The sequence below is a fragment of the Mytilus californianus genome, unplaced genomic scaffold (assembly GCF_021869535.1).
Source record: "Mytilus californianus isolate M0D057914Y unplaced genomic scaffold, xbMytCali1.0.p SCAF_9, whole genome shotgun sequence".
Taxonomy (NCBI): Eukaryota; Metazoa; Mollusca; class Bivalvia; order Mytilida; family Mytilidae; genus Mytilus; species Mytilus californianus.
The window spans coordinates 14658941-14685123 of NW_026262745.1; the positions used below are offsets into that span (position 1 = coordinate 14658941).

At 30.3% G+C, this 26183-nt stretch overlaps 1 protein-coding gene across 1 annotated transcript in view; it reads right to left on the minus strand.

Moving 5' to 3' along the window:
* Positions 1-381: 381 nt before the first annotated feature.
* LOC127714228 (putative ankyrin repeat protein RF_0381) overlaps positions 382-26183 on the minus strand; it is a 30969-nt gene continuing 5167 nt past the window's right edge. The window contains exons 3-23 of the mRNA XM_052220265.1: positions 23853-23942; positions 23191-23289; positions 21713-21811; positions 20816-20884; positions 19184-19270; positions 16797-16880; positions 15702-15791; positions 14870-14992; positions 13815-13910; positions 12917-13027; positions 12145-12213; positions 11295-11384; positions 10857-10937; positions 10151-10261; positions 9329-9430; positions 8726-8830; positions 7813-7881; positions 7298-7339; positions 6834-6938; positions 5731-5847; positions 382-5044 (exon numbers count right to left, since the gene is read on the minus strand). Of these exons, the coding sequence (XP_052076225.1) occupies positions 4838-5044; positions 5731-5847; positions 6834-6938; positions 7298-7339; positions 7813-7881; positions 8726-8830; positions 9329-9430; positions 10151-10261; positions 10857-10937; positions 11295-11384; positions 12145-12213; positions 12917-13027; positions 13815-13910; positions 14870-14992; positions 15702-15791; positions 16797-16880; positions 19184-19270; positions 20816-20884; positions 21713-21811; positions 23191-23289; positions 23853-23942 (2046 nt within the window). The 3' untranslated portion in view covers positions 382-4837. The remainder of the gene's footprint in view (positions 5045-5730; positions 5848-6833; positions 6939-7297; positions 7340-7812; positions 7882-8725; positions 8831-9328; positions 9431-10150; positions 10262-10856; positions 10938-11294; positions 11385-12144; positions 12214-12916; positions 13028-13814; positions 13911-14869; positions 14993-15701; positions 15792-16796; positions 16881-19183; positions 19271-20815; positions 20885-21712; positions 21812-23190; positions 23290-23852; positions 23943-26183) is intronic.

A 26183-nucleotide genomic window follows, 5' to 3' on the forward strand; every position in this document is an offset into this window, starting at 1 on the left:
TTTTGGCATTTTCAGCTCTTTTATATCAGATCTAAATAAAACTTCTACAATCATTTTTTTTTTTATTTGGATAACATAATTTTCAGAAAAAATATCATATTATCATAATATTAATCTTGGAAATGAAAATTCTTATTCATCCTTCTAGAATCTTTAATGGTGCACCTTCATCTAGAGAAGTATGAGTGTTGTTATTAACTCTCATCAATAGTATGTCAAATGTGTGCAACTCCTGGTCAATTATTGATTTTTGTTTGGCCAAGATAAACATAAGTGGGATATTGAAGAAAGCCTATGGAAGGACAAAGTCATATTCTCCACACATGTCTCATAAACTGCACTGGCATTTAGGGAATAAGGCTTTATTCAGTAAGTAACAGATTTAAATCACAGCTTTATTTCAAAATAATGTAAATTTTGTATAAAATAAAAGTATCACAGTTAAATTGTACTAAAAATAAAAAAAAATCTATATCTTAAACATAGAAACAAAGACATTTCATTCAACATTACATAGTTAAGTATTAAACCAAATGAAATCTTCAAACACCCTAATACTAACATAACAGTCATAACAGATAATTGCAAACAAAAGCCCAACACCTTTAATTTCTGCCACAAAAGTGTGTGTGTTAATATTATTACTAAAAGATGTGCATTCCTTTAAAGTTTTGTGACTAACTGTTTGGTGCTACAATTATAACAATCTCTCAAGTTCATACATGGTTTTAAATTAGGTACCTATTAACATATAGAAAGGCAGTTACAACGATATGATATACAATTATTTAAGTCACATTATATAGGGTGAACTCATTCATTAGTGAAAAAACACACAAAAACAAGAGAACAAAAATTTAAAATTTGTTGGAGACTACTTTGTTGAAATACTTCAGAAAATATAAAGATTTTAACTAAGGCCAACTAAAATTAATAAGTAGATTTTCATCCAGTTTTTTTTTAAAAATGGGGCGGGTGGGAGGATTTTATTTTTTAATTTTTATTTCCTCCGAAACCCTTTTGTAATGTGTTCTTCATATGCAAGGGTAATAATAGGCTTATATAAAGTTGAAGATGAGCTTCATTTTTTGTTAGAATGTCCTCTTTATGATACTCAAAGGGAAGACTTTTTTCAATACATATCTGACAATTGTTATAATTTTAAAAATTTAAATAAATCTTCTAAATTTTTATAGCTCTTGACTCAAGAAAATGTAACTCTTATGGAAAAACTGGGCTGTTATATTTGTGATTGTTTTGAATTAAGGAGATCAGGTATACATATTGACACTAAGTCAAGTAAATGATTTGAGAATGAATGCATATAATGTAATTTTATTCTTTTATTCACAATATATATGTGGTTTTTGGCTCTGATTCTGACCAATGCTAATATACTAAATATATATATTTTCAAGTGACTATTATTGTTGTTGTAACCAATTATGTAAATCAATTGTATCTGATTTTATGCCCTTTATGGGCCCTGTAATTTGGGAAATAAAAATATTCTATTCTATTCTATTCTATTCTATATCATGATTATATAAGGAATTCTTCATAATTTTTTAAATTCTTAAATAAATATTTCTGATTGGCAACCACTGTACTAAATGTATCGTCGATGATTGCAAGTTCGTGACATTTGGGGATTTCCACTTTATTCGTGACGTCATGCAAAAGTATTTATCATCGGCAAAGTGCTACTTCAAAAAAACTTAACCGAATATTTTTCATTGCACTTTCACTAATATCGGCTTGAAAAAGAGAAGTTGTGTATGTTTTAGCATATTATTTGTTCAAACGTCTATTTCTACTACTACTGTTTTATTCCTCTCCTAGAATTTCGTTAAATTCTTGGGAAAATCCTTTCAGCAATGTTGTTGACATCTAAACAATGAGTCATCTATTTTTAGGTTATGTGGCCTCTTTTTCCTTTTTTTTTTAAGGCCAAGGGTATTATTTTTTAAAGTCTGTATGTGAGTGGATTTTTTAAGTTAAGAAAATAATTTGATATATTTTGATAAAACAAAACCTGCCGAATGTTGGCTCAGAAAGTAATTTAATCCTTATGCCATTGAATGCAAATTGAATGAAAAAATACTTTGATGCATTAATGACATTGTGACATCGATATAGTTATCTTGAACGTGTTTAAAGTGTTTAATTCTGGACTTTTCAATTGACCATTGAAAGTCACGTGTAAAAATTTGAATAATTTTTGTAGGCAGGATAAAAAGTTAGTAAGTCCCAATTTCTCTTTTATTATCGAGATATTCATTTGTTATTTGATCTCAAATTTATTCTGTAATGTTCAAATACATAATACAATAGGCCTGACCTATATATTGTTGCACATGCGCAAAAGCCACCGTCCAAGACAAAGGTCACGAACTTACAAGCATGTCTACTTATTTTACGGAATCGGGTCACAATACGAAACATAAACAGATTGACCATGTTTCTGAAGCTATTCATTAATTAAATGTATCAGACTGTTTGCAAATAAGTAAAGAATATTTACATCCACAGTGGATAATATTTGCTCCAAGATTGTGAATTTTTTCTTCCGTTTCGAGTTCGGGTAACGAACTTCCAATCATCGAGGATAATCACCACTTTAGAAACTTATTTTTAATAAATAACAAAAAGGTGGAGAAAGGATCTCTTTTAGAGTACCTACATCAAATTATTTTGTTTTCTAAGCTATGATTTGTTGTGATCATATGCATTGGTATGAAACACAAGTATTATGAGTACAGAGTGAAATGAAAACTCAAACTGTGTTGAAAATACTAGGGTTGATTCTTTTATCATTCTTATGCAAGGAGCATACAAATTGTAAAACATGAACTTAACCAAAAAGAAGTTGTTTAATGACTCTGATGAGGTACTGGGGGACAGACGGTATTTGCTGTTCGTCAACAAAAAATGACTGCCTTGGGGGTAAATCTAATGGCTTTATATAATACATTTTGTATGTTGGCCGACTTTTTGTACTTAATATACGGTCATAAATCGTACAAGTTCGTGCTTGTGTCAATTTCTTTATTCCAGTCATGTTTTTTGTACCAATGTGTTCCACGATTCTTGCGCTTTGGATATCATTCACAGTCCAAATTTCCTATCACATAGTCATTTTTAAAATAAAAATATCCACGGTTTTCTAATCACTGAAATTTGTGACATACCGTGATTTGCGTTCTTTGGACACCGCCTATTACTCGTAACTCGAATATTTCATGCCCTTCCCGTAATCAATCTATATTCTCGGAAGATAATGTTGTCATCATAGAGCAGCAGCATATGTCGACTTAATTTTTTTGGTTAAATTACTCGAAAAAAATACGAAAACCGAAAATTTCCAACTGGAAGTTTTGAATGAAACGAAATTATCTACGGTTACCGGTAACGGAAATGAACAAAAATCCGGATATCATAAATTTTTAAAAATAAAAAAAATCGGGGCGGGACGATTTCAGAGGGGCGGGCGGTGATGAAAATCTATCAATTAATTTGAATTGGCCTAATGTCTGTTTGATTTTTTTCTAGCATCTATTAAAATATTGTAAAAACTTATTGATTTACAATTACAGCAAGTTTAAATCTATCCTGCAAAAATAACACACACATTTCTGCACAAGTTGTTTCTGCTTATACAATTACAAATTATTTTCTCATATATAGGATTATAATAATTGTGTAAAATATTTCTTTAAACTGAGAACTAGTAAATAAAGAATAGTCAAGGAAAGCCATTACCATCATTTGAAATGTCTGAACATAAAAATGATAAGGCTTGGTTAACTTAATCCAGATACTTTGGTGGGGATAAATCAAGTACTTTTCAGACAATTCAGAATTTATTGTTTTACGCAGGAAAATAAATTTATCTGAAAAAAATCTGTGAACAGTTCTGAATTCAGTGCAGTGGATGTCTGAAAGAATGAACATGACTTAATAATCTAGTGTTCCATCCTTTAAAATTGGTTCAGATGAAAAATTATTAATTCTTACTATGCAAACGTTGCTAAGTGTATCGATTGGTATGTAAGCATTATCTTCTTTTTATTGAAGAAAATTATAGTCCTCTTGGTTAAACATTTTTTGTTTGGTTTCCACAATCCTAGTGTTGAACATGATTTATCAAGTATTTCAGTCCTTTAAGATCAATTCAGATAAAATTGGTTGTTCCAGTTCACAATCTATTTACAGTTAAAAGTGGAATGATTTTCAGTGAGCAAGCTCAGAAACCCCATATGATTCAAATATAGTTCAAATGGGATATTTTTACAATTATCATGTTTTTGTTCGAATTTAACATCTGACTCAATGAATGTGTCCGTAGAAGACATTACTAAGTTGTAAAACTTGGATCTCACCCGTTTGTATAGTTTATGAATAATAAAATAAGTTAAAACTAATGTTTTAAGCATAAAATTATGTTTAAGTGAAAGATACATGCACAAACTACTGTTTTTAAAAACATTTAATGGTTTAAGAGCATTTTGGGGCTGTTCCTATCAGCAATTGTTGTAAAGAGAAAGCAGTTTGAATATAGAATTTTCCATGAACAAAATTTATATATTTCTAAGAAAAATAGTTCCAAACACCTACCCATCTAATGAGTGTTATGTAAATACTTGATGGAACAGCCTACACTTTCAGGTTTTTGAAGACTAGAATTTTGTATAAGAAATACAGTAAAGAATGAAAACACACAACAAGACTAAGATAACTATAGCATTAGTTTAGCTAAATGTCTGCTAAAATGTACAAAATGTAGAAAAATAATTTGTGTCAATGACAACGATGATCTTAACAAGGCAGTGAAGATTCATGTCCAAATAAGAGCCCTTGAGTTAGGGTTTGTTTCTATCTTTGAGGCAGCTTCCTTCTGGACTTTAACTTCTTTCTTTGATAGTCTTTTCTCTTTACATTTTTGTAAGACAGATAAAAGTTCAGTCATATTCAAATTAGCAGCTCTTTCTATCACAGTCATGTAGATTTCTATGTGTTCCTGTTCCTCAGTTCGGAATATATACTGTTAAAAAAAAATAAAGTAATGGTACATTTGAATAGATATCATTATTATTAATGGTAAGTTTATTGCTATTAAATTCTGTGAAAAGAAGATCATCAAGATAAAACGTGAACTCTGATCTATAACTTAATATTAAACACTTAAAAAAAAAGATAGTGTCCATAGTACACGAATGCCCCACTCGCACTATCATTTTCTATGTTCAGTGGACCGTGAAATTGGGGTCAAAACTCTAATTTGGCATTAAATTTAGAAAGATCATATCATAGGGAACATGTGTACTAAGTTTCAAGTTGATTGGACTTCAACTTCATCAAAAACTACCTTGACCAAAAACTTTAACCTGAAGGGGGACAGACAGACTGATGAACGGACGGACGAACAAACGAACCATGAACGAACAAACGAACGGACACACAGACCGAAAAACATAATGTACCTCTACTATTGTAGGTGGGGCATAAAAATCAGCCTAATATCTACAAGTATAAGAAAGTCGGGACAGGTTAAATTCTCATCAGCTTTTTGAATTACTGTAAATCAGTGAACAGTATAACATCCAGATCATACTCCTGTGACCTTAGCAGTGCGTTCTGAGAGATCATGACATCCTATGTCTGTTGGTTACACTTAGCACATAAGATAGTTATCAAATGTGCCATAAAAAATCCTTTCTATAGGCCTACCTTTTCTTTTCTTTTTAAGTCTGCATCAAGATCAGCCAGTCTTTCTGCAATATCTTGTTTTCCATAATCAACAGCAAGAAATATAAGATCTCTGAAGTCCTCTACTAGGGGAGATAACTATAATAAATAAATAGTTATTATAGTTCAAATAAAAGAATTTTCTTTTTTCTAATGTTGGTTCAATTTTCCTTATCAGTTCGTGTATGATTAAGTTTGAGTACATTGCTAAATCTTATTCTTATAAAATTATGTTGTACTTGACAAGGAACATTTGGTGACAACCTGTAAATAATCTTAACCTTACAACTGAGACTTCTATGTTTACATTAAAATGCCAGGTCATATGAGGCTGATTTTATTCAAAATTTTATCGTCTCAAATAGAAAATATATCAGTTTTTGAAAAAAGATGATGTGAGGTATATTACAATTATAAAACAACAACCCAACACAAAGGTGGGAGGCTACACCCTTTTGGCAATAACATTCTCACTTAGAATTCCAGTTTGGCTGAACTAAATCTCCCATTATTCAATATTTGAACGTAAAGGAAAATCTTTTTGTAGGACACAACAATATGAAAGAGTATCCTTTTGCTGGAAGGCTGGTTTACAATAATATAAGCACTCAACATCACGCTTAATATTATTTTGTCCATCATGGATACTATACATAATCAAACATGGCACATGTATAACTTATTGTTGCATATGCAGTGTTCACCATGACCTCAATGTAATTGTTTAGAACAATTGAAAATTATGTTATTAAATTTATGAATGTAAAGAGATTTCATATATATATAAATATTTATATCAAATGCTAGATTGATGTGCATTTACAAAAAATGAATAAAGAGACTATCAAAGATCTGCCATGAAAACCAATTTTCTAATAGACAAAAATATTTTTATTTTTAAACTGTATGAGATATTAATTCAATATGAAACTCATTCTGCTTACATCAAGATCATAAAGAATAAATCTTAAGAAGTATATATTAGAAATATTGTCTCATTTTAATCTACCCTATATTTTTTGTACCACTGAATTTCTCCAGCTTCTCTTCATCTTTCCTTTTGAATCTACAATAATTTGACTTACAATTATTGGAAAATCAGCCACTGGATATTTACAGTTCTTCAATGCTTGAGAGAAAGCTTGTAGTCCTTTCTTCTTTCCTTTAATTATTCTTCTCAACTCTTCATACTAAAAATAATACATATAAAAATAAGAAGATGTGGTATGATTGCCAATGTGACAACTCTCCACAAGAGACCAAATTACACAGATTTTAACAACTATAGGTCACTGTACAGCCTTCAATAATGAGCAAAGCCCATACCGCATAGTCTGCATGTATGTGTCTAAAGTGATATTTCAACTTTGCATCAATGACTTTTAAAAGTTTATTTTCATCTTTCTTTATAAATATTATTACTTTGCTATTTCCATCACCCTAATATAAGTTCTGAGGAAAGTTATCAAATTAAGGGATTGATATAATCTTGCTAGTAATAAGTAGTTTGTATTACTTAATGACTGTTAACTTTGAGAAAACAACTTACCTTTTTCATGCACATGATCTCCCTTGGCATTCCATATTCAGCCTGAAAAAAGAAAAATAACATTTCTCATTTCGAATAAGCTATGCAGCCATTTTTTAACATACACATACTGAATTTCTCCATTAATCTTTTAACCAACGCTGGTGTATATATACTACAGAATTTTCAATCTAAAATACACTAGGAGCTTTTTTTTCTCTATTGAGTATCATTTAAACTTGCAAGTGATAAACGTTACTCTCTCTTCACAAATCTTTAACATAAATTATTCTGACTCTCTCTGTATTAGCAATACCACTTATACCAAAAGCAGAAGATATGGATAGTACTTTGGATTTGCAATATCCATCCTGTTTTATAGAGATATTTCCAATTATTATAAGGATCCTTCCTAAGTTTACAAAAAGAGTTTAATGTGTGTTTTCTAATCTGCATTGATATAACTAATACTATTTTAATTTCCTATACAAGAATTAAACAACTTTCTGGTAATCATGATTTTTACATACATGTACATTTATTTCTTTGTCAAGCCATTCATCTTTATTTGGAATGTCCTCATAATCACTGGGTAGTTTATTTTTCTGAAAATAAAAATAAGGATCATAAATCACAACTCATAGGTTTTACAGATCTTTATGTTTGACAGCAATCAATTTGGGTGAAACATACTATCAAGAAGAGACTATATCTGTGTCATGAATACCAATCTTGCTTTGTACAAGATCAACATGCTCATCCAAATTTTCAATGTGCAAGAATACATTTCAATCCATCTAAATTGGGAAATATTATTTGGAGCTGAAGAGTCAGATTCTAATTGATAGTGGAGTATGCCCATACTGTAGATTCATTTATTTTCATGGGTACCAATTTTCGTGAATTGAAGATACTTTGTATTTTCGTGGATATATGATTATATTTTTTTCCAAATCTGCATACAAGCCTATAGAAAATTTGAACTTCGCTGAACATTCAAATCTGATGTTCACCTTTATCTACGAAATCAACGAAAATTGGTATCTAACAAATAATAATGAATCATTTTCCAAATTAAAAAATCTTGATTATTTATCCAAAAATTGAAACCATAATGTTTTGTGCTTGCAATGAGCCTGCAAAGACACAACCATGAATAAAAAAAAAGATAATGAACCTAGTTAGTGGTTGCCTTTTGTTAGATCTTTCAGTTTTTGTCATTTAGGAAATTTTGTGTAAATATTTGATTTTTGTTAGTCTTTGTTAAATTCACTCACAACTTTTTTTTTTAAGATTTGGGGCAATTTAGAGCTTTACATATTGTATATGAAAATAGTATGTTGGACTCATTGATATCTTCAGGGTTTATATTTTGTCATGGTATTACTGCCTCATTCATTATGTCATTGATGTATATCCCACATTTCTTTTTATTCATAAAAGTCTTACATTATCTTTGATACTGGTATCAACTCCAGCATGCAGTAAATATTTCCTGATATTCTTTCCGTCTACATCTAACATGTAAGAGTAATGCAGAGCTGTTCTCCCTTGCTACAAAAAATAATGTAATCATAAGAAATATATACTCATGCCAGCTGGTTAACTTTCATGTTAGATATACATGTTAGAAATTAATAAAAAATGTTTGCCATGATCAAAAATAAAAACAACACATTGTACAGATATATCTATACTTTTTGGTATTAAGCTGAATTGTCTCAAAATAACCCTTAATCTAGAGCTGAATAAGCTTCTGACAACTTGCAACAAATACTTTCGAATTTTGATGTCACATTTTGTATATTGTGATGCAACATTTTGCGAGAACTTATGTGACTTAAAGTAAAGGCAGACAAATTCGCTTACAAGTATAAAAAATATGCTTCAATTAAAATAAATTATTGAAATGAGGCAAACTTTTTCCCTGTATTAACAAAGACTTAATAATATAGTCAGCTATAAAAGGCCCTGATTTGACAAAATGTGAAACCAGAAATCCAACAAGATTGTTTGTAGAGGAGTATATATTAATTACTGTAATTTACATACACAGTCTTGTAAGTTTATATCACACATTTCTGTCAACAGTATGTATCTGACAATGTCATCTCTAGCATGGAGCGTAGCAATCATCAGAGGAGTTCTCCATCCCTACAAAATATTTGGAAGTTTTTTTCTTTAAAAAATAGACTGTTTTCTGTTCTTTGGTCGATTGTTGTCTCTTTGACACATTTCCCATTTCCATTCTCAATTTAATGGTACATATTTACCTTAGGAATTATGAACAGTATAAACAAAACAGAAATGAGTATGTTTATGAATTTTTATCTTATTGCTGATAGGGGTTCATCCAAACTTAATTATGGTAATAAATTTTACACATCTTAGCAAATAAAGTGCTAGGAAAACACAATACATATGTTTTGTTATAAATTAGGCTGTTAGTTTTCTAGTTTTGATTAATTGTAATTGTCACTTTTTTCATGTTGGGGCATACTATAGTTGATTATACAGTAGGGATTTTTCTCATTGTTAAAAACCGTACAGTGACCTATAATTGCTTATATTCACTTCATTTGAAATTTGGTGGATAGATATTTCATTGGCAATCATACCCCATTTCTCATTTTTATATGAATAAAAATATTGCGTCACAACTAATTCTTAAGAAAAAAAACACTTAGTTTTCTTTTTATAATAAATGGACTTATGTTGAGAGAAAAGGAACTTGATCAAAGCAAACTTGAAAATAAATATCTATTACTAGAAAATCCAAGATATTGGTTCATTTTTTTAAAACATATATACAAATCATAAATGAAATCTCCTAGGAACAAAATACTGTACAAACCATATACATGAATGCAATACCTTATCTCTACAGTTAGCCAGTAGTTTAGGTCTAGCACAGTCCTCAAACAACCTCTGTATAAATCCACAAGGTTCTTCTTCTACACACTTTTGGAGGGATTCCATATCTGACTAAAAAAAAGAAATAAAACAGCTTGAAAAGAAAATCAATAAACTCATCTCCATAAGCAAAGATGTGTCTCCATTGTTTGTATTTTTGACAATGAAATGCATGAAATTAAAATGGCAATATTTTAACATGTTAACCATGCAAAAGATTCAAAGTCAATGAATAAAGGTGCATGGCTAAATAATTTCCATCGAAATGCGATGTGCCAATGTTAATACAACTGTATACCACATATAACTGACTTATCATAAGTTGTTTGCTTAAATTGACCAAATCACAAACCTTAACATGTAAACTATGCAAAAGTTTCAAAGTCAATAAACCATGACTGAGGGGGAAGAGCCAAATAATCTCCATGGAAACAAGATATGCCAATGCTAATACATCTGCATACCAAATATAATTGACTAATGAGTGGTTCCCCTTAAACATACCAAAATCTAAATCACAAGGTTTTTAATTTTTATTGAAAACACAATATTTAAAGTAAAGTCATTGTAATTAAGACAATTCTTTGCTTTAGACATTGCTAGTTAATAACAAGTTCTAACAAGTTGCTCTTTTATACTACAGCTTTTTGTATTATCTATAACTTACCAGAAACTTTGGAAGCCATGATACAAATTTCCCTGCTTCATCTGTTGTGTTGCCTGCTGCATATATATAAGCATCCCTATACTAAAATAGAAGGTTAGACATTTCACTTATATTTTCATTGTTTGTTTTCAGAATATGTCTTTACTCTCTAACTAAACGTTCAATTTCTGCTCATTATTATTGTTGACCTTCCTATGGTAAGTTGTTCTTTTTCTCTCACTGTTAAGTTTACCAAACATCATGTTTGTGTTGCACTCTATTTTTCTCTCAATTTGAATCTTAATACAATGAAATTTCGATAGTTATGTGTTAGTCATTTTTAAATTTTGATTAATTTTGTGAAGACCAAATGTGCAAAACAAAATAATTGATAAATTGCTACAGAGTAGTTTATTGAAAATCTCTTCTATATTTTTAACACCTTTTTCATTTACTTACATTGTATTCATGCAACATATTATCATAACCATCACAAGCCAACTGTTCTAGCTTCTCTATATCAGAATCTCGAATGATTTGAACATAAAACTGCAAATATTTTATATTAAAGTAAGAATTCATCCATTTTATATCATAAACTTGCAAATTTCATGTTAAAGAAAAAAATGTTTTGACACAAGATAATATCCAAGTGTTCTTTTCTGTTTAAAGGCATAAAGGCAATATTTGGCCCCAATTTTTTTGGCAAATTTTAAAAGTAACCATACACGATCTTAAATTTGCCCTAACATGCACGACTTAGATAAAGTGATACCTCTCTTTAACAATGACAGGGGGTCCCTTAATTTGCACAACAAACGTTTTACACCAGTATAAGTATGTAACAGTATTTGTCAGTAAAATTCGAACCTTAAAAATCATCAATTTGAGAGAGTCTTGGACTTTAGGTTGTTTGAGAATAGAACATTGAGACATATCCCACATCTCCTTTTGTTCACATCAGGTAAGAGATTGAATGACATGATTGATTGATTGATTGTAGTTTGATTTATGTCAATCCGGTAATTAAACTTTTGATTTTAACAATAAATGTGATATTTGGATAGTCCAATGCAATGGATTGTATAAGTGTTTGTGATCATAATGTAGTCACTCAAACCCGTGTCCATTCATTTGTGCATTACTGATTATTTGTACGGCTCCCATAAAAATACATTTCTGCATTAAAACATTAAAATTATACATTTATTCCAATAGTATTTGGAGAAGCTTTTATCAAATATTGTGTTTTATACTTTAAATGTTGAGACTACCGTACTGGTAAAAAAGATTAACAATCAAACCCTACCTTGTCTATAAGATCCCTGACATCAGACCTCCTGGCAAATGAGGCAACATCTCGAACTGTTACTCCAGTCTACAATAAAGAAAAATATAAAAGACTCAATTGCCTGTCGTTTGCACAGTATGTTTCTTAAACAATGGAGATTGGTCTACAATGAATATTTAAATATGGAAATATAATATGGAAGAACAAGTTTCCAAGTATGGAAAAATGGAAGTAAAATTCCATTACAGCAGTTGTAAAACATTAATATTTGTATATCTTTTTCTTAAGTTTCAAGGATCTAGATTGAAAACTGTATGAGGAATTGATTACACAAAACTGGTTCTGTCTTTTATAATTTTGCTGAAAAATAATTAAGTCCCCATGTTGAGAAGGAAAATACCTCAAACAACTCCATAAGAGTATGTGTACAACTTTAAAATATCTGAAATCTATCAGTGAAGTATCAATTATCTAGGTTAAAAACTGTAAGAGGAGGTGATTACACAAATGAGGTACCCATTTCGGAAGCAAAGGTATACCTCAATTGCATGTTTGCTTATTAGCAGTTGATAATTCTTATATGATTTGCATATTTGGTCGAGAAGGCTTCCAGTAGCGGTTTTTGAAGTGAATTGATTTTGGATAAAAGATGTTGACCTTACTACTTTTATATATATTCACACACCAGGCAAATCAAATGAACAAAAACAAAATAACTTGTGATAGACATTACGAACGGGGAAAACAAATTCTTTATCTGCGATCATCAACTTCAAAGTAAAATATTTACATTATCTCTATCAGCTAAGTAAGATCCATTTTTCAAGAGAAAGTTGAAGATTTCTAATGGAAGACATCCATTGGTCTTATCCAAGGCATACACAATCCCAGTTCTTCCTCTCTAAAATAAAAATGCAACTTCAAACATCATTTTGTAAATTAAATATCTGAGCATATCTCATAAATTGTTGACATTGACCATGAATAGAATATAAAGAATGGACGTGTCGCTGTCCTATATATTATGTGCACTTTCAAAAAACATGTAGAGCGGGGCTTGAAATATAACTTTCCTGTCATTGGTAAAAAGGATTTGACTTGACTTCATTTAATATCTACCACAGAAACACAATTTTCATTTGATGCTTAGAAAGTTATGCAATAACAGTAAACTATACTCTCTAAGTGTGAATAAACTGTTAATATTTATGCCTTGCCTGTGTAATAATTTGATAGTTTAATTTAAATGGCAACTCTTTTTACATGTAAACTATGCATAATTTTCAATATCAATTGGCCATGACTAGGGGAGCAGGGTCAAATAATCTCCCTAGAAATGAAATGTGCCAATGCTGGTACAACTGCCTTTCAAATATCATTGACCTACCATTAAAATTGTTCCTCTTAAAGAGACAATTCGCAATATTTTAAGAATACTTGACGCCACTGATGTGGCTCCAAACACCACAAATAAGTCTTGGCTCTGTGACTTTACTGGGAGGGCAAAAAAGGATGTCAGTATATGTCAAACAACGCAAACAATAAAAAAAAACATCAACATATAGTATTAGTAGACAGGTTTCTATACAATATGTCAAGCTCTAAATCTCATTATTTAATTTAACTGTAAATCTATTTATCAAACTAACTGTAAATAAAACTTGATAAATTTTAATGCCTCTGCTTACCTCATCTTTCAGCCTGAAGTTAGCACCAGATTTCAGAACTGTCATCATTATATTTTGAGGTGTATGGTTGTTTATTGCTTCAAAATACAAAGGTCCCTAAAATAAAACAAAAATGATTATCAGAATTACATTGTCTGTCCAAGACTGGTAAATCTTATACAGGAGAGGTCATTATTAGCACGTATGATAAAAAAATGTCCAAACAACTGTATTCTTGTGTGGTAGTGTGTATAACAAACATAGTCTTAGTCTTAGATATATGCTTTTTTTTATAAGTTGTTATTGGCTTTGAACTAGCTTTCAGTAACTGTCAGTACTCTCAGATCTGGTCTTTGTGTCTTTAGTGTTTTTTGTAAGTTGTTTTTGTGCTTTGTATCTTTCTAAAAGTTTTTTTAAGGTTTGTTCTTATGTTGTGCTTTTACACTACCCTCCCAGGTTTGGGGAGCTTTGGGCACCTGCAAACATTTTAACCCTGCCACATTCTGTATGTTTCTGTCCCAAGTCAGAACCCTGTAATACAGTGGTTGTTGTTTGTTGCTGTATATCATATTTGTTGTTCATTTGTTGTTTTTGTAAATAAATCAGGCTGTCAGTTTTCTCATTTGAATTGTTTTACATTTGTCATTTGAATATACAGTATTGGTTTTAATCATTATTGAAGGCTGTACGGTGACCTATAGTTGCTTACTTCTACATCCTTTGGTTTTGTAGCTAGAGAGCTGTCTCATTTGCAATCATACCTCATTTCCTTATTTTTATAAAGGTACAACAAAATACACCTTATCGCTATTCCCGGCTGACCCGGCCGCTTGAACTTTTGACGTCAACAACAATCACTTTTCCATTGTGGCGTCAGATATTTTGTTTTATGACGTCAAAATTTTACGGGAACCTGTGTGATATCCAGTAATGGCTGACAAATAGCGATAAGGTGTATACCCATTTCAAAGCATAATACTGAATGTTTAAAATGAAGAGCACAAATTTACATTAGCTAGAATAATTACTAATCATACAGACAATCCATTCCTTTTCAAAATGTTAATACTACGTACCCAAAAGTATTCATTTACAAGAACTCTTAAATTAACATCTGCTCCTGCTTCACATAACATCTTCACCAACTCAAAATCTTTCATCTTTAGGGCATGCTGTAAAATGTGGGGCTTGTTCAAGGACTGAAAATTAAAATCAACAGTTAATATATTTGGAACTTTTATGAACCAGCTATTTGAAACCCTTATGGTGGTCAATGTTGTTAAACAACCCTATGGTAAACTTTTTGGCAAATCTTAATAAGTGTCATATTTACATTTTGCTTATGTTATACAATTATTATTTTGTGCAACAAACCAAATTAAAATGTGAATTGATGAACATCTACTTTGGTTTAATATTTAAACTGGACAAGGAAAATTAATCTTTTTTTTTAACATATTACTTCAGGATGTGGTCTGACACCCGAGTTACAAGGATAATTGTTTTATTTCTGATGATGCATAAAAAAAATGACCTAATGAAGTTCATATTTCATGACTACATTTAGCTGAATATTTCCTGTCTAACTACCTAACTATGATATTTCATCTGTCTTCTTTTCATCATTTCATTAAACTACTTTTAAATTACTGTAGTTATTCTCATTTCATGAACTGTTTATTCATGTTCATGTTATAATTTAATACTTTTCTATGTGAATACTGAATATAATGCTATTACATTTATTTATATATAGTTTATATAGGAGAAAACTCCATAAGCTGGTAAGATGTGTGTCTGAAGTACATTTGCATTACAGTAATTTTGTACAAAATAGATTATACTTCTTCTTTTAAATAGGGTGAACATTCTTCAGAAGGAGAGAGGTTCACCTAACAATATTATTACCATGTTCAGAAAGTTAACTTTACACCAGGATTTCTTCAAGGCCATTCTAACTTTCTCATAGTTCCTTTCCTTAACTCCATACACAACATTCTGCAATTGTACAAAAAAATCCAGATTTAATTCATGTATTACAAATTCTATTTCTAATAAACACAAATAATGCAAATAAGATTTAATTCTGTTAAGTTACAGTGATCATATGAACATAGTTACCATATGCCATTTTTATCTAAATGTAAATAGGAAAGATTACTCTTGCATACTCTGATCGATTTGTACATGTTCAAATATCACTACTGCCTCAAGAAATATTAAGTTCAAACTATAGAATAAAATCAAATTATTACTTCATTACTGCTATTTACCATTATTCTTTGGATAGTGTAACTAGAAACAAACAAGTTAAACTATCAGTAATATGCTCACTAGTGATAACCCCACTATAAGTATTCTGTAAAGCAATGGATGTGAAAACATATCTCATGGTAAAACATGCTCATATGAAGCTTGATACTAAATTTCAGGAATTGTTCCAGAGAAAAAAAGCAAAAAAAGATTTCATACATGGCCATTATGTGTAAGAAAATATAAGTGTTCAGTAAATAGTAAGTTGTTGGGTAACTGATGTCAAAACACATCCTATGGTAAAGCACTCTCAAATTAAGTTTGATACCAAATTTCAGGAAGCTCTGATAGGTATTTCCTGAGAAAAATGGGGCAATTTCATACATGTCCATAAACAGGAAGTTGAGCGATGACACATAGTATAGCATTCTTACATGAAGATTGCTACCAAATTTGTGAAAACCTTGATTTGTAGTTCCTGATAAAAATATGATGAAAATTTACTAGATGAACGGTAAAATACTCAACCCAGTATACCTGCCCTCCTTTGGAGCAGGTTTTTAACTGTTGGAATAATAAAGTGCTCATTTACTTAAAGGCACAAAAATATTTATGAATTTCATGGTTTCTCTACATTCCTTTACAATTCTTTGACCAGTTCAGATCTTAACATTGATTATTTTTACTTGTCCTTATAACAAACATTTCTAAAATGTCTATGTTAAAACAAGAATGAAAGGGTATACTCACCATGGTGGCTTTGTGTTGGTCTAAGATAAGAACAATATCATGGAACTTATGGGCAGCTGCAAACTGTCTCAATGTTTGACCATTCTGTTAAAATATATATAATAATACATGTCTCAATGTTTGACCATTCTGTTAAAATATATATATTAATACATGTCTCCATGTTTGACCATTCTGTTAAAATATATATAATAATACATGTCTCAATGTTTGACCATTCTGTTAAAATATATATATTAATACATGTCTCCATGTTTGACCATTCTGTTAAAATATATATAATAATACATGTCTCAATGTTTGACCATTCTGTTAAAATATATATCATAAAACATGTCTCAATGTTTGACCATTCTGTTAAAATATATATAATAATACATGTCTCCATGTTTGACCATTCTGTTAAAATATATATAATAATACATGTCTAAATGTTTGACCATTCTGTTAAAATATATATAATAAAACATGTCTCAATGTTTGACCATTCTGTTAAAATATATATAATAATACATGTCTAAATGTTTGACCATTCTGTTAAAATATATATAATAATACATGTCTCAATGTTTGACCATTCTGTTAAAATATATATAATAAAAATACATAAGAAATGCAACTATTTGTATAAGGACATTTTTTTTATACAACTTGATTTACACAATTCATACATTTATTTATTAAATATAGATAAAGGAGGTTTTGGGTGAATGAGATAGCAACTAAATGATGCAATAATCCAAAGACATCATTTTTTTTTCTATAGTATAATACTTACATATACAGTCGACTCTCGTTATCTCGAAGTCAGCCGGACCAGAGAAATATTTCGAGATACCCGTAGTTCGACTCAAACGAAAACCGGAAGTTTGACAGACCAAGGGACACAACTCTTGCTTAGCTTGGTAAAGCTAAAATAAATCCGGATGAATATGGGAAGGGGATCGATATTCTGGTCTCATATCGATGGATTTGTATGTTATGGTCTTTCATTATTATATTAACATTGTTTTCACTTATTTAATTATTTCTTTGAACAGTTACAATTTTTCCCTGTGGCTTTTATCTGGGAGAGTAATTTCCAATCGATCTTAGCGTTATTTAAGTCATTTAAATTTGACAAAATTGTTTATTCTCGGATACAAGAGATTTTAGAAATTTAGATTTATTTTAATTTTCTTTTATCTCAATCTTTCTTTTAAAGAAAATAATACAAAAAGATAAAAGACTCCGATTGAGTAGTTTTTATGTGATCACCAACGGAAGTCTTCATCCCCACTTTATACACATCCAAGTTCATCAGTGTAAATCACGATTAATTTAAGTATTTTTTTTGTAAACATTTTAAATAATTTTTCATAAACTTTAACAATGTATCACTAATTATTTATCATGGTGATAAAAGATAATCTTAGGTAAACACTCGTGGAAATAGAATGTCATAAATCAATACAGTAGTCAGTAACTGGAAATTTAATTACACGTGTATTGTCAGATTAACTCTTCAATCCATTTAAATCCCGGAGGTCATGTTTTGACATATGTGTATTAGTTCGAGATAAATAATGAGTTTTGAATGCTTTTGTTAACCTTGGGACCGTAAATTTAGTTCGACTCAACCGAAATTTCGACTCATCCAATTTCGACTCATCAGGAGTCGAAATACATATATTTATATGGAACAAAGTTCGGGACCACGAGAAAACTTCGACTCATCCGAAATTTCGAGTCAACCGAGTTCGAGACAACGAGAGTTAACTGTAGTTTTATATTATTTCAGGAAAATGCAAAGTATTCTTTCAACCTTTATATGAAAATTGTCATAAATCCTTTATTTTCCCTCATCTTGTAATCATTAACTTTAAACCATCATGGTAATAATTCCTTCACCTTTCATTAAGATGAAGCTTTTAACTTAAAATATTGTAATATATACTTTATCCTTCCTAACCTTGTAACCAAAAAAAAACAAGGATTTTACAGTTTGTTGTCATGTTGTGATGTTACACTTCTGTTTTAGGTTAGGGGAGAGTTGAACACTCAAAAACATGTAACCCCACCACTATCTTTATATGCTCTTCCCAAGTCTGGAGCCTGAACTCAGTGGTTGTTGTTGGTTTTAGTCTGCCATAACTGTTTTTTGTTTGTTTTTTAGCATAAATCAGGCCTTTGGTTTTCTCCTTTGAATTAGTTCACATTTTGTCATGTCATCGCCTTATATAGCTTACTATAAGGCATTGGTTTTGCTCATTGTTGAAGGTTATATAGTGAAATATAGTTGTTTACATCTTTGTCCTTTGGTCACTTGTGGAAAGTTGTCTTATTGGCAATCATAGCATAACTTATTTTTATGTTGTAATAATTCCTTTACTCTCATGAACACTCACCTTGTAACTATCCACTTTAAACCAACATTGTAATAATTCCTTTACTCTCTTTACATCATAATTTTGCACTGCTGTAAACATCCCAGGCTTTAAACCAAAATTACATATCAATATAAAATTTAAATCAAGAAATAAACAAGGATGATTTACTGCCTTTCCATCAGACCAAGTTCTTGACATTACAAATCCTTATGCCAGGGTTTTTTCAAATTATTGGTTTACAAATTTTTAAACGGAAAAGTTTTGGTTATTGGTCAGAAGAAAAATGAAAAAACATTTTACAAAACATAAATGTGAATAACTTCACTGTAATATTCAACTTTATTTCATATACCCAAATTATTCTTTTGATAAATGCCACGATCATGAAAAAAACACCACAAAAAAACACTAAATAAATAACACATACTGGTAGCTGAGTTGGTGATAGAAAAGATTGTTACCCCGAGAAAACATTGTCAACTGAGACGAAGCCAAGGTTGACAATGTCGTTTCGAGGGGCAACTATCTGCTCTATCACTCTCTCAGATGTGTGTTATTTAAATTATTATACTGAATGTTCTCCGTTATTACTGTCTATTAAATTTCAAATTCAAGGTAATAAACTATGACATCTTGTACAAAACATCCATTCGTATTTGATAAAGCGCACACTTGATTAAGCGTCTCCTTGAAGGGTAATAGAGTATTTGCCATGGGATAGAGTAAATTATCTCCCTCATATTAACCAATCAAAATCTGGCATTTTGACATGAACAATGATGAAGTATAATAAAATAATATGGTTAATTGTTGTATGTAAATATCTTTGGACAGGTCTGTTTCATTCATGACTATGACTTACATTGTATGTTTGAATCAGATGACCATCAATGTTCGTCTCAATAATAACAGAAATGCAGAACTAACTTATTGTAGTGAACTTTAATCATAGGTTCCACAACGTAAATTATTTGCCTAAACTACATTTCTGAATCAGCTGCTGTTGGTTGTATTTAAAAAAAATTATTTTAGAATGCAAATACAGCATTCTATCATTTTTGTTTATTTATAAAAAAAACATAAAATTTGAAATAAACACTACTTTGCAGATATTTTCATTAATTTTTCAAGGAAAATGTATATTAGATTACAATCAAATTTTTTTTCACAAAATCAGAAAATTCAGGTTGACAGATAGATCTGTAAACCAGCAAATTTAAAAAGCCTAGCCTTATCAAAGCATTTATGAAATATGTATCAGTTTGTATGTAGAATGAAAATAAAATGTAAACTTATGTCTGACTTAAAACTGTCATCAAGAAACTACAATTTCTATAAAATTCTATATATCTATATATTTCTCATGAGTAAAAACTTCTTCAAATGATCATTAATGAAAGTATATATGGTACATTAAACATAATTTATTTAATGTATAAAGCTTAGCCAGCAGAAAATTATACAAGTGTAAAATTAATATCTTAGAATCTGATACAGTTACAAAAAACGTAACATTAATGAAAAAAAATTTACCATGCATCAACTATAAGCAATAAACAATTACCCCTTACCATGTTATTTTTGATTCTACATCTCACGATTTTCCCTATCATTATATTTGTCATTCTACATCTTGAGATTTCAGCTTACCTTATATTTTTCATAAGCCTGTCTCCAGTAAGAGTTTTCTGCAGCCATGTCATATGATGTCTTACCCCACTATAAAATAAATCAAATTTTCATCATTAGGTCATTAAACCATTGCTTGTTTCTCAAGCCTTATTTCAAGTGGCTGAGCATTTGTTGTTGTTCGACCATATGTCTGGAATCTACAACCATTATGACAATTTTGTGATAACATTTTAAACTTGTTTGTTGTATTTCCTTGGCACTTAGTTTATAGATTTTTACATTACATATAGATTCTACCACTGTATCGAGTGTGATATGATATTTATCCACTTGAGACAGTTAAATTTTCAAATTTAAAACACGAGGTTCGCCAAGCGTTTTAAATATTTAAAATTTAACTGTCGAGATTTTTTCACAATTTTTGCTGTAAGTTCAATATGGAATAATAATATGAAAAAAAAAAAACAACAGCAAAAATGTGTACTTTTCAAATCCAACACCTTCTTGTTACTATCAAGATGAACAACAACAGTCATGAAAATAAAAGTTCTCTGTAGACCTTTAAGCAAATTTCAAAATAACAAACAGCAGAAAAAAATATTCCTTTGATAAAAGGTAATTTAAAAATATCTTCTGGAAACATTATGTATTTTTCATGCCTACCCCTCATCCCTCCCCTGTATTTGAACAGGGCATACATAAAACACATTAAAAAGTTAAAATTTGATTATTACGATGAAGAACTCTAATATATCAGTTAATTTTATCGCTGTGTTGAAGACCTATTGGTGGCCTTGGGTTGTTTTCTGCTCTTTGGTCGGGTTGTTGTCTCTTTGACACATTCCCAATTTCCATTCTCAATTTTAATTTGAAAAAAGTGTCTCCCAAACCTATCACCAAACCCTATATTTTTACCTGATCTTTGACATACAAATCAGCACCACATGCCATGACATCATACACATGTAAACAGTTCTTTTTAAATGTAGTCACATGCAATGGTGTGTAACCAAACTGAAAATCAGAATGAAAGACAATTTAAAGAATACAGGTCTATCATACTGACAGTTTTGATGAATGCTAAGTGATTAAATGGAGATAAAATATTATGGTTTTTTTTCCATAGCACATACCCTACAATCCCAGTTATGTAAGGGTAAAACTAATTCAATTTATATCTAAAATGTTATTGTTTCTTCTCAATAGCACTGAAAATTAGAAAATTCTAAACATAAAATTATTTTCTTGTTTCAAAATTTCATTAGGGATCATATGTTAAATTATTGTAGTAAATAAACCATTTTTAAGACGTTTGGGCTACTGGCCTTCTTCAGTTTCTTTATTATCCTTCTTCATTACATAGTAGACATTTTACTTTCACGATCATTAAAATGATATATCACATTTTAAATATAACATTTCAAAACGTCTTAATAAATGGTTTATTTACTACAATAATAAAATTATTTGATAATTAGACTAAAGGAAATTTGGAAACATTTTAGAAAACTTATTAATATCTCTTAACTTGGTGTGGGGTTTAAATAGTTAATGTCTACAATAATGACCCAATTCTGAGACTATGCATGCCTGACCTCTGTATGAAAATTTTGGTCCTTATCTACTTTTAGACTTTAATCTATTTTCATGTGAGAATACCTCTATTTAACGACTATGAATAAAAAGTTCCTTTTTTTGAAATAAAATATTTTGGATTCAATAATAACTACAATAAAGGTGTACAAGTTTTCCTGAACTTTGTAGGAACTGATAAAAAACAGATTTTATTACATTTTTGGTTTCTTTGATTAAGAGACAGTTATCTCTGTATGTCACATACACTCTCTCAATAGACTATTTTCATATTTCCGACTACGGAGAATAATTTTTGACAGGTTACCTACTCTGAGGTAAGACATTCTGGTATACAGTCAAGTACAGCAACAACAAAAATAAATCAAGCGGTGCAATTTTAGAGAAAAAAAACCTGTTTTCTGATGATTTTGATGTGTATAGAAAACATAAGACAGTTAATTTATCCCCAAATTGTAATTGTAAGCTTGATTTTACTTCTTTTATAAACTCCGGAATCAAAAGTCTGTAATATGAAAATCGTCTATTGCATAAAAGGATATGTCAGTCAGACAGCAACCCAACAAACCAAAAGTACATCTTCAGGTCAACAAAGAATACCAAACTTATCTTGTCAATCAAAATTCATCACTATTTCGTTTTTAGAATTGCCCCAAATAATATCATGTGATTTACATTATCACATGATAAAATACATCTTACTACCAGAGCCACTTTTACATTAGTGGATTCTCTTCAATCCTATAACAATATATATATCAATACTGATAATCAGTAAACAAATATTCTATTCTTTGTACCTTATTCTGTGCATTAATGTCCAGTTTGGTTGCTGACAAGATATGGAAACAGTCAGGCCTATACATACTACAAACATAGTGCAGGTAAGTGTTGCCTTTCTGAAATAGTAACAAACAAATAATTTACTTAAGACTTAAAAAATATAAATATTTTGAAAATTGAGAAATGTCAATGAGACAGCCAAGTTATAACACAAAAAACCAAAGGACATCTGGAGATTTACCAGACTTCAATAATAGACATGTGTCTATATATGTATATGTACAATATGTCAAGTTCTTAATTGGCTGAGGTAAGAATATTTGTTATTCCTTTATTGTTTTGTACATATATCAAGCCGTTAGTTTCTTCGTTTTTTAATTGTTTTACATTTGTCCTTTTTTTGTTGGATGTTTAAATTTCCAACATGCAATATTTCAGTCACACAATCAGACTAATAAATCTGTTCATATTGCAAGAGGGTTAGATTTAGTGAATTTTGTTTTTCACTTTAATAGTACTATATAAGTTTGTTCATACTTAATACACAGATAGATTGAACTCAGTAGGAGACCTTTATTTAGCTAAGAAAATTTGTAAATTTTGACATAATTCTTATGACAAAGCTTTAAATCAGTCTTAAGAAAGTAAGATTTAGATGTTCAGGTAAATATACACTTACCCTATCTTTGAAATGGATGTCTTCTCCATTTTCTATCAACCATTTCAATTCTAAGTAGTTGTTATCTTTAATAGCTTGGCCAATCTTGGTCTGAGAACAAAACTCAAAGTATTTTTGCAACATACATGTAAGATATAAAGAGTGTACATTTTAAATTAAGTCATATGTAAACCATTCTAATATGACGTTCTTCAAACACTTTGAGTACACACCTGTGGTAAAATATGAATATATTGTTTGGACTGTTCCGATCATACTCCCATGTCATATCCTTTTTTATGAATGAGCTACCCAACGTCATTGACAAAGACGTAAGAATAATAAAGAACCTTTGTGGGCACGCTCACATACCCCACGCCCCAACATTGACACTGGACAAACAAAATCTCACCAGATTCCTAAGTTCACAAACTCATAACTCTACAAAAGTCAACTGATAAAAATTTTCATGTGGATATGCACATTTACATATTATGTCCTCATTAACTACAAAGTTTTATGAAATTCTGTTGTGTGGTTTTAGAGGAGTTGCGATGACAAACTGTTGCAGTAGTATATTGAGGCCAATAAGTTCAAAGGGGCATAACTCCTAGAAAAAAAATTGAATCATAATTTCCTGTCGATTTGCACATCTACATAGTATGTCCTTATTATCTACAAAGTTTCATGAAATTCTGTGGTTGCAATGACAAGAACAGGACTGACGAACGGACGGACAGACAGACGGATGGACAGACAGACGGACGGGTCAAAAACATTATACCCTCCACAACTTTGTTGCATGGGGTATAATAAGCATTTTACGGGAAAATGCACGATTGTGAAACCGAAAGTCATCAAAACAAGGAAACATAAACAAACTATGATAAAATGTGTTATAAGCCAATTTTTTTTTTACATATAAGTAAAATTATCATTTAAATTCATCCAAACCTATCTAAATATGTTGTTGTAAATAGTTTAAGGCTGTCACTAGTTCAGTTTGCTCCGTTCTTGTATGTCAATATTATAGTGTGTTTATCTACGGGAACCGCAAATATTTGCCTTCACCCAGAGAGCTTCGATCCAAAAGAATTGCTGTATTTGCCTATAGAATAGAAATAATTCATGAGGGCTTGAATTTATCACGGGTTGGCCCTTTAAGCCGATATTTTACCCCTTCGCTATCGCTCGTGGTAAAATATTTAGCATAAAGGGCCAACCCGTGGTAAAATCAGTATAAATTCAAGCCCCCATGAATTATTTCTTAAGTAAAAGCATGTACTATCTACCTCAAATGAAATGTATCTTTCAGAGTCAAGTATTTTGGATATAAGAAAACTCCCCATAATTGCATAATTGTTTCTGACAAATAGGCTATGCAAATAACTGAAAAACCACTGTACAGTATGGGTTTTGATCACTGTTGAAGGCGGTACTGTGACCTATAATCGATTAAATTCATGTCATACTGACTCTAATGGATAGCCAATGAAGTTGTCTGATTGGCAATCATATCACATATCCTTATTTTATGTATCAATTCCAGTTAGGCAATACGAAAAGAACATATTATGCTGTTTAAAATAGTTTATAGAAACAATGTTTACATCTTTCTCATGGAGCCCATCTAATGCTGTCTAGTAGTGCAATATCACATAGCTGATGCATTCAAAATATCTCAATATTTTTTAGCTGGTTTCTGCTTAAGTTTTAATTGAAGAGGGGGTTGTTAAATCATATGTAAAAATTGTGTATCAGTTTAAGGAATATACAATTTCCAGATTTACATGTAATAATGCAAATATTTGATTTTTTTTAAGTTTAAAAAAGGTACATGAATATAAGACAGCACAGCTGCTTTTTTATGTGTCACTGACTTCATTGATGAAAATATTTTCTCTAATTTTTCACTATTTTCACATTTCCCAACCGATTGTGAAAAAAATTGTTCTCCTCACTAGCTATCAGTGAAATAATTGTTCTCGGCAAATGGTTGGTCGAAATTTAATTATGACGTCAAATTTTCTTGGTTTCTTCTGAATTTAATATTGTGACATCATGAAAAAAGGTGACCATGCCTGGTTACTTCACATATAAAGAACACAACTTTCTGCAAATCTTTGAAAAGGAAGGATAAAAATCATCAGAGAAACAGATTCCACCACTATAACTCGTGTATAATGATATTTCTCCACTCTCAACAGTTAAATTTTAATTATCTAAAAAGCTCGTCAAGCCTCATGCTTTAAATATTAAAATTTTACCGTCCTGAGGGAGAAATATCGTAACATACTTGTTGCAGTGGTGGAATCTTATAATGTCCATGTTGGCAGCTTTATATAATTACCA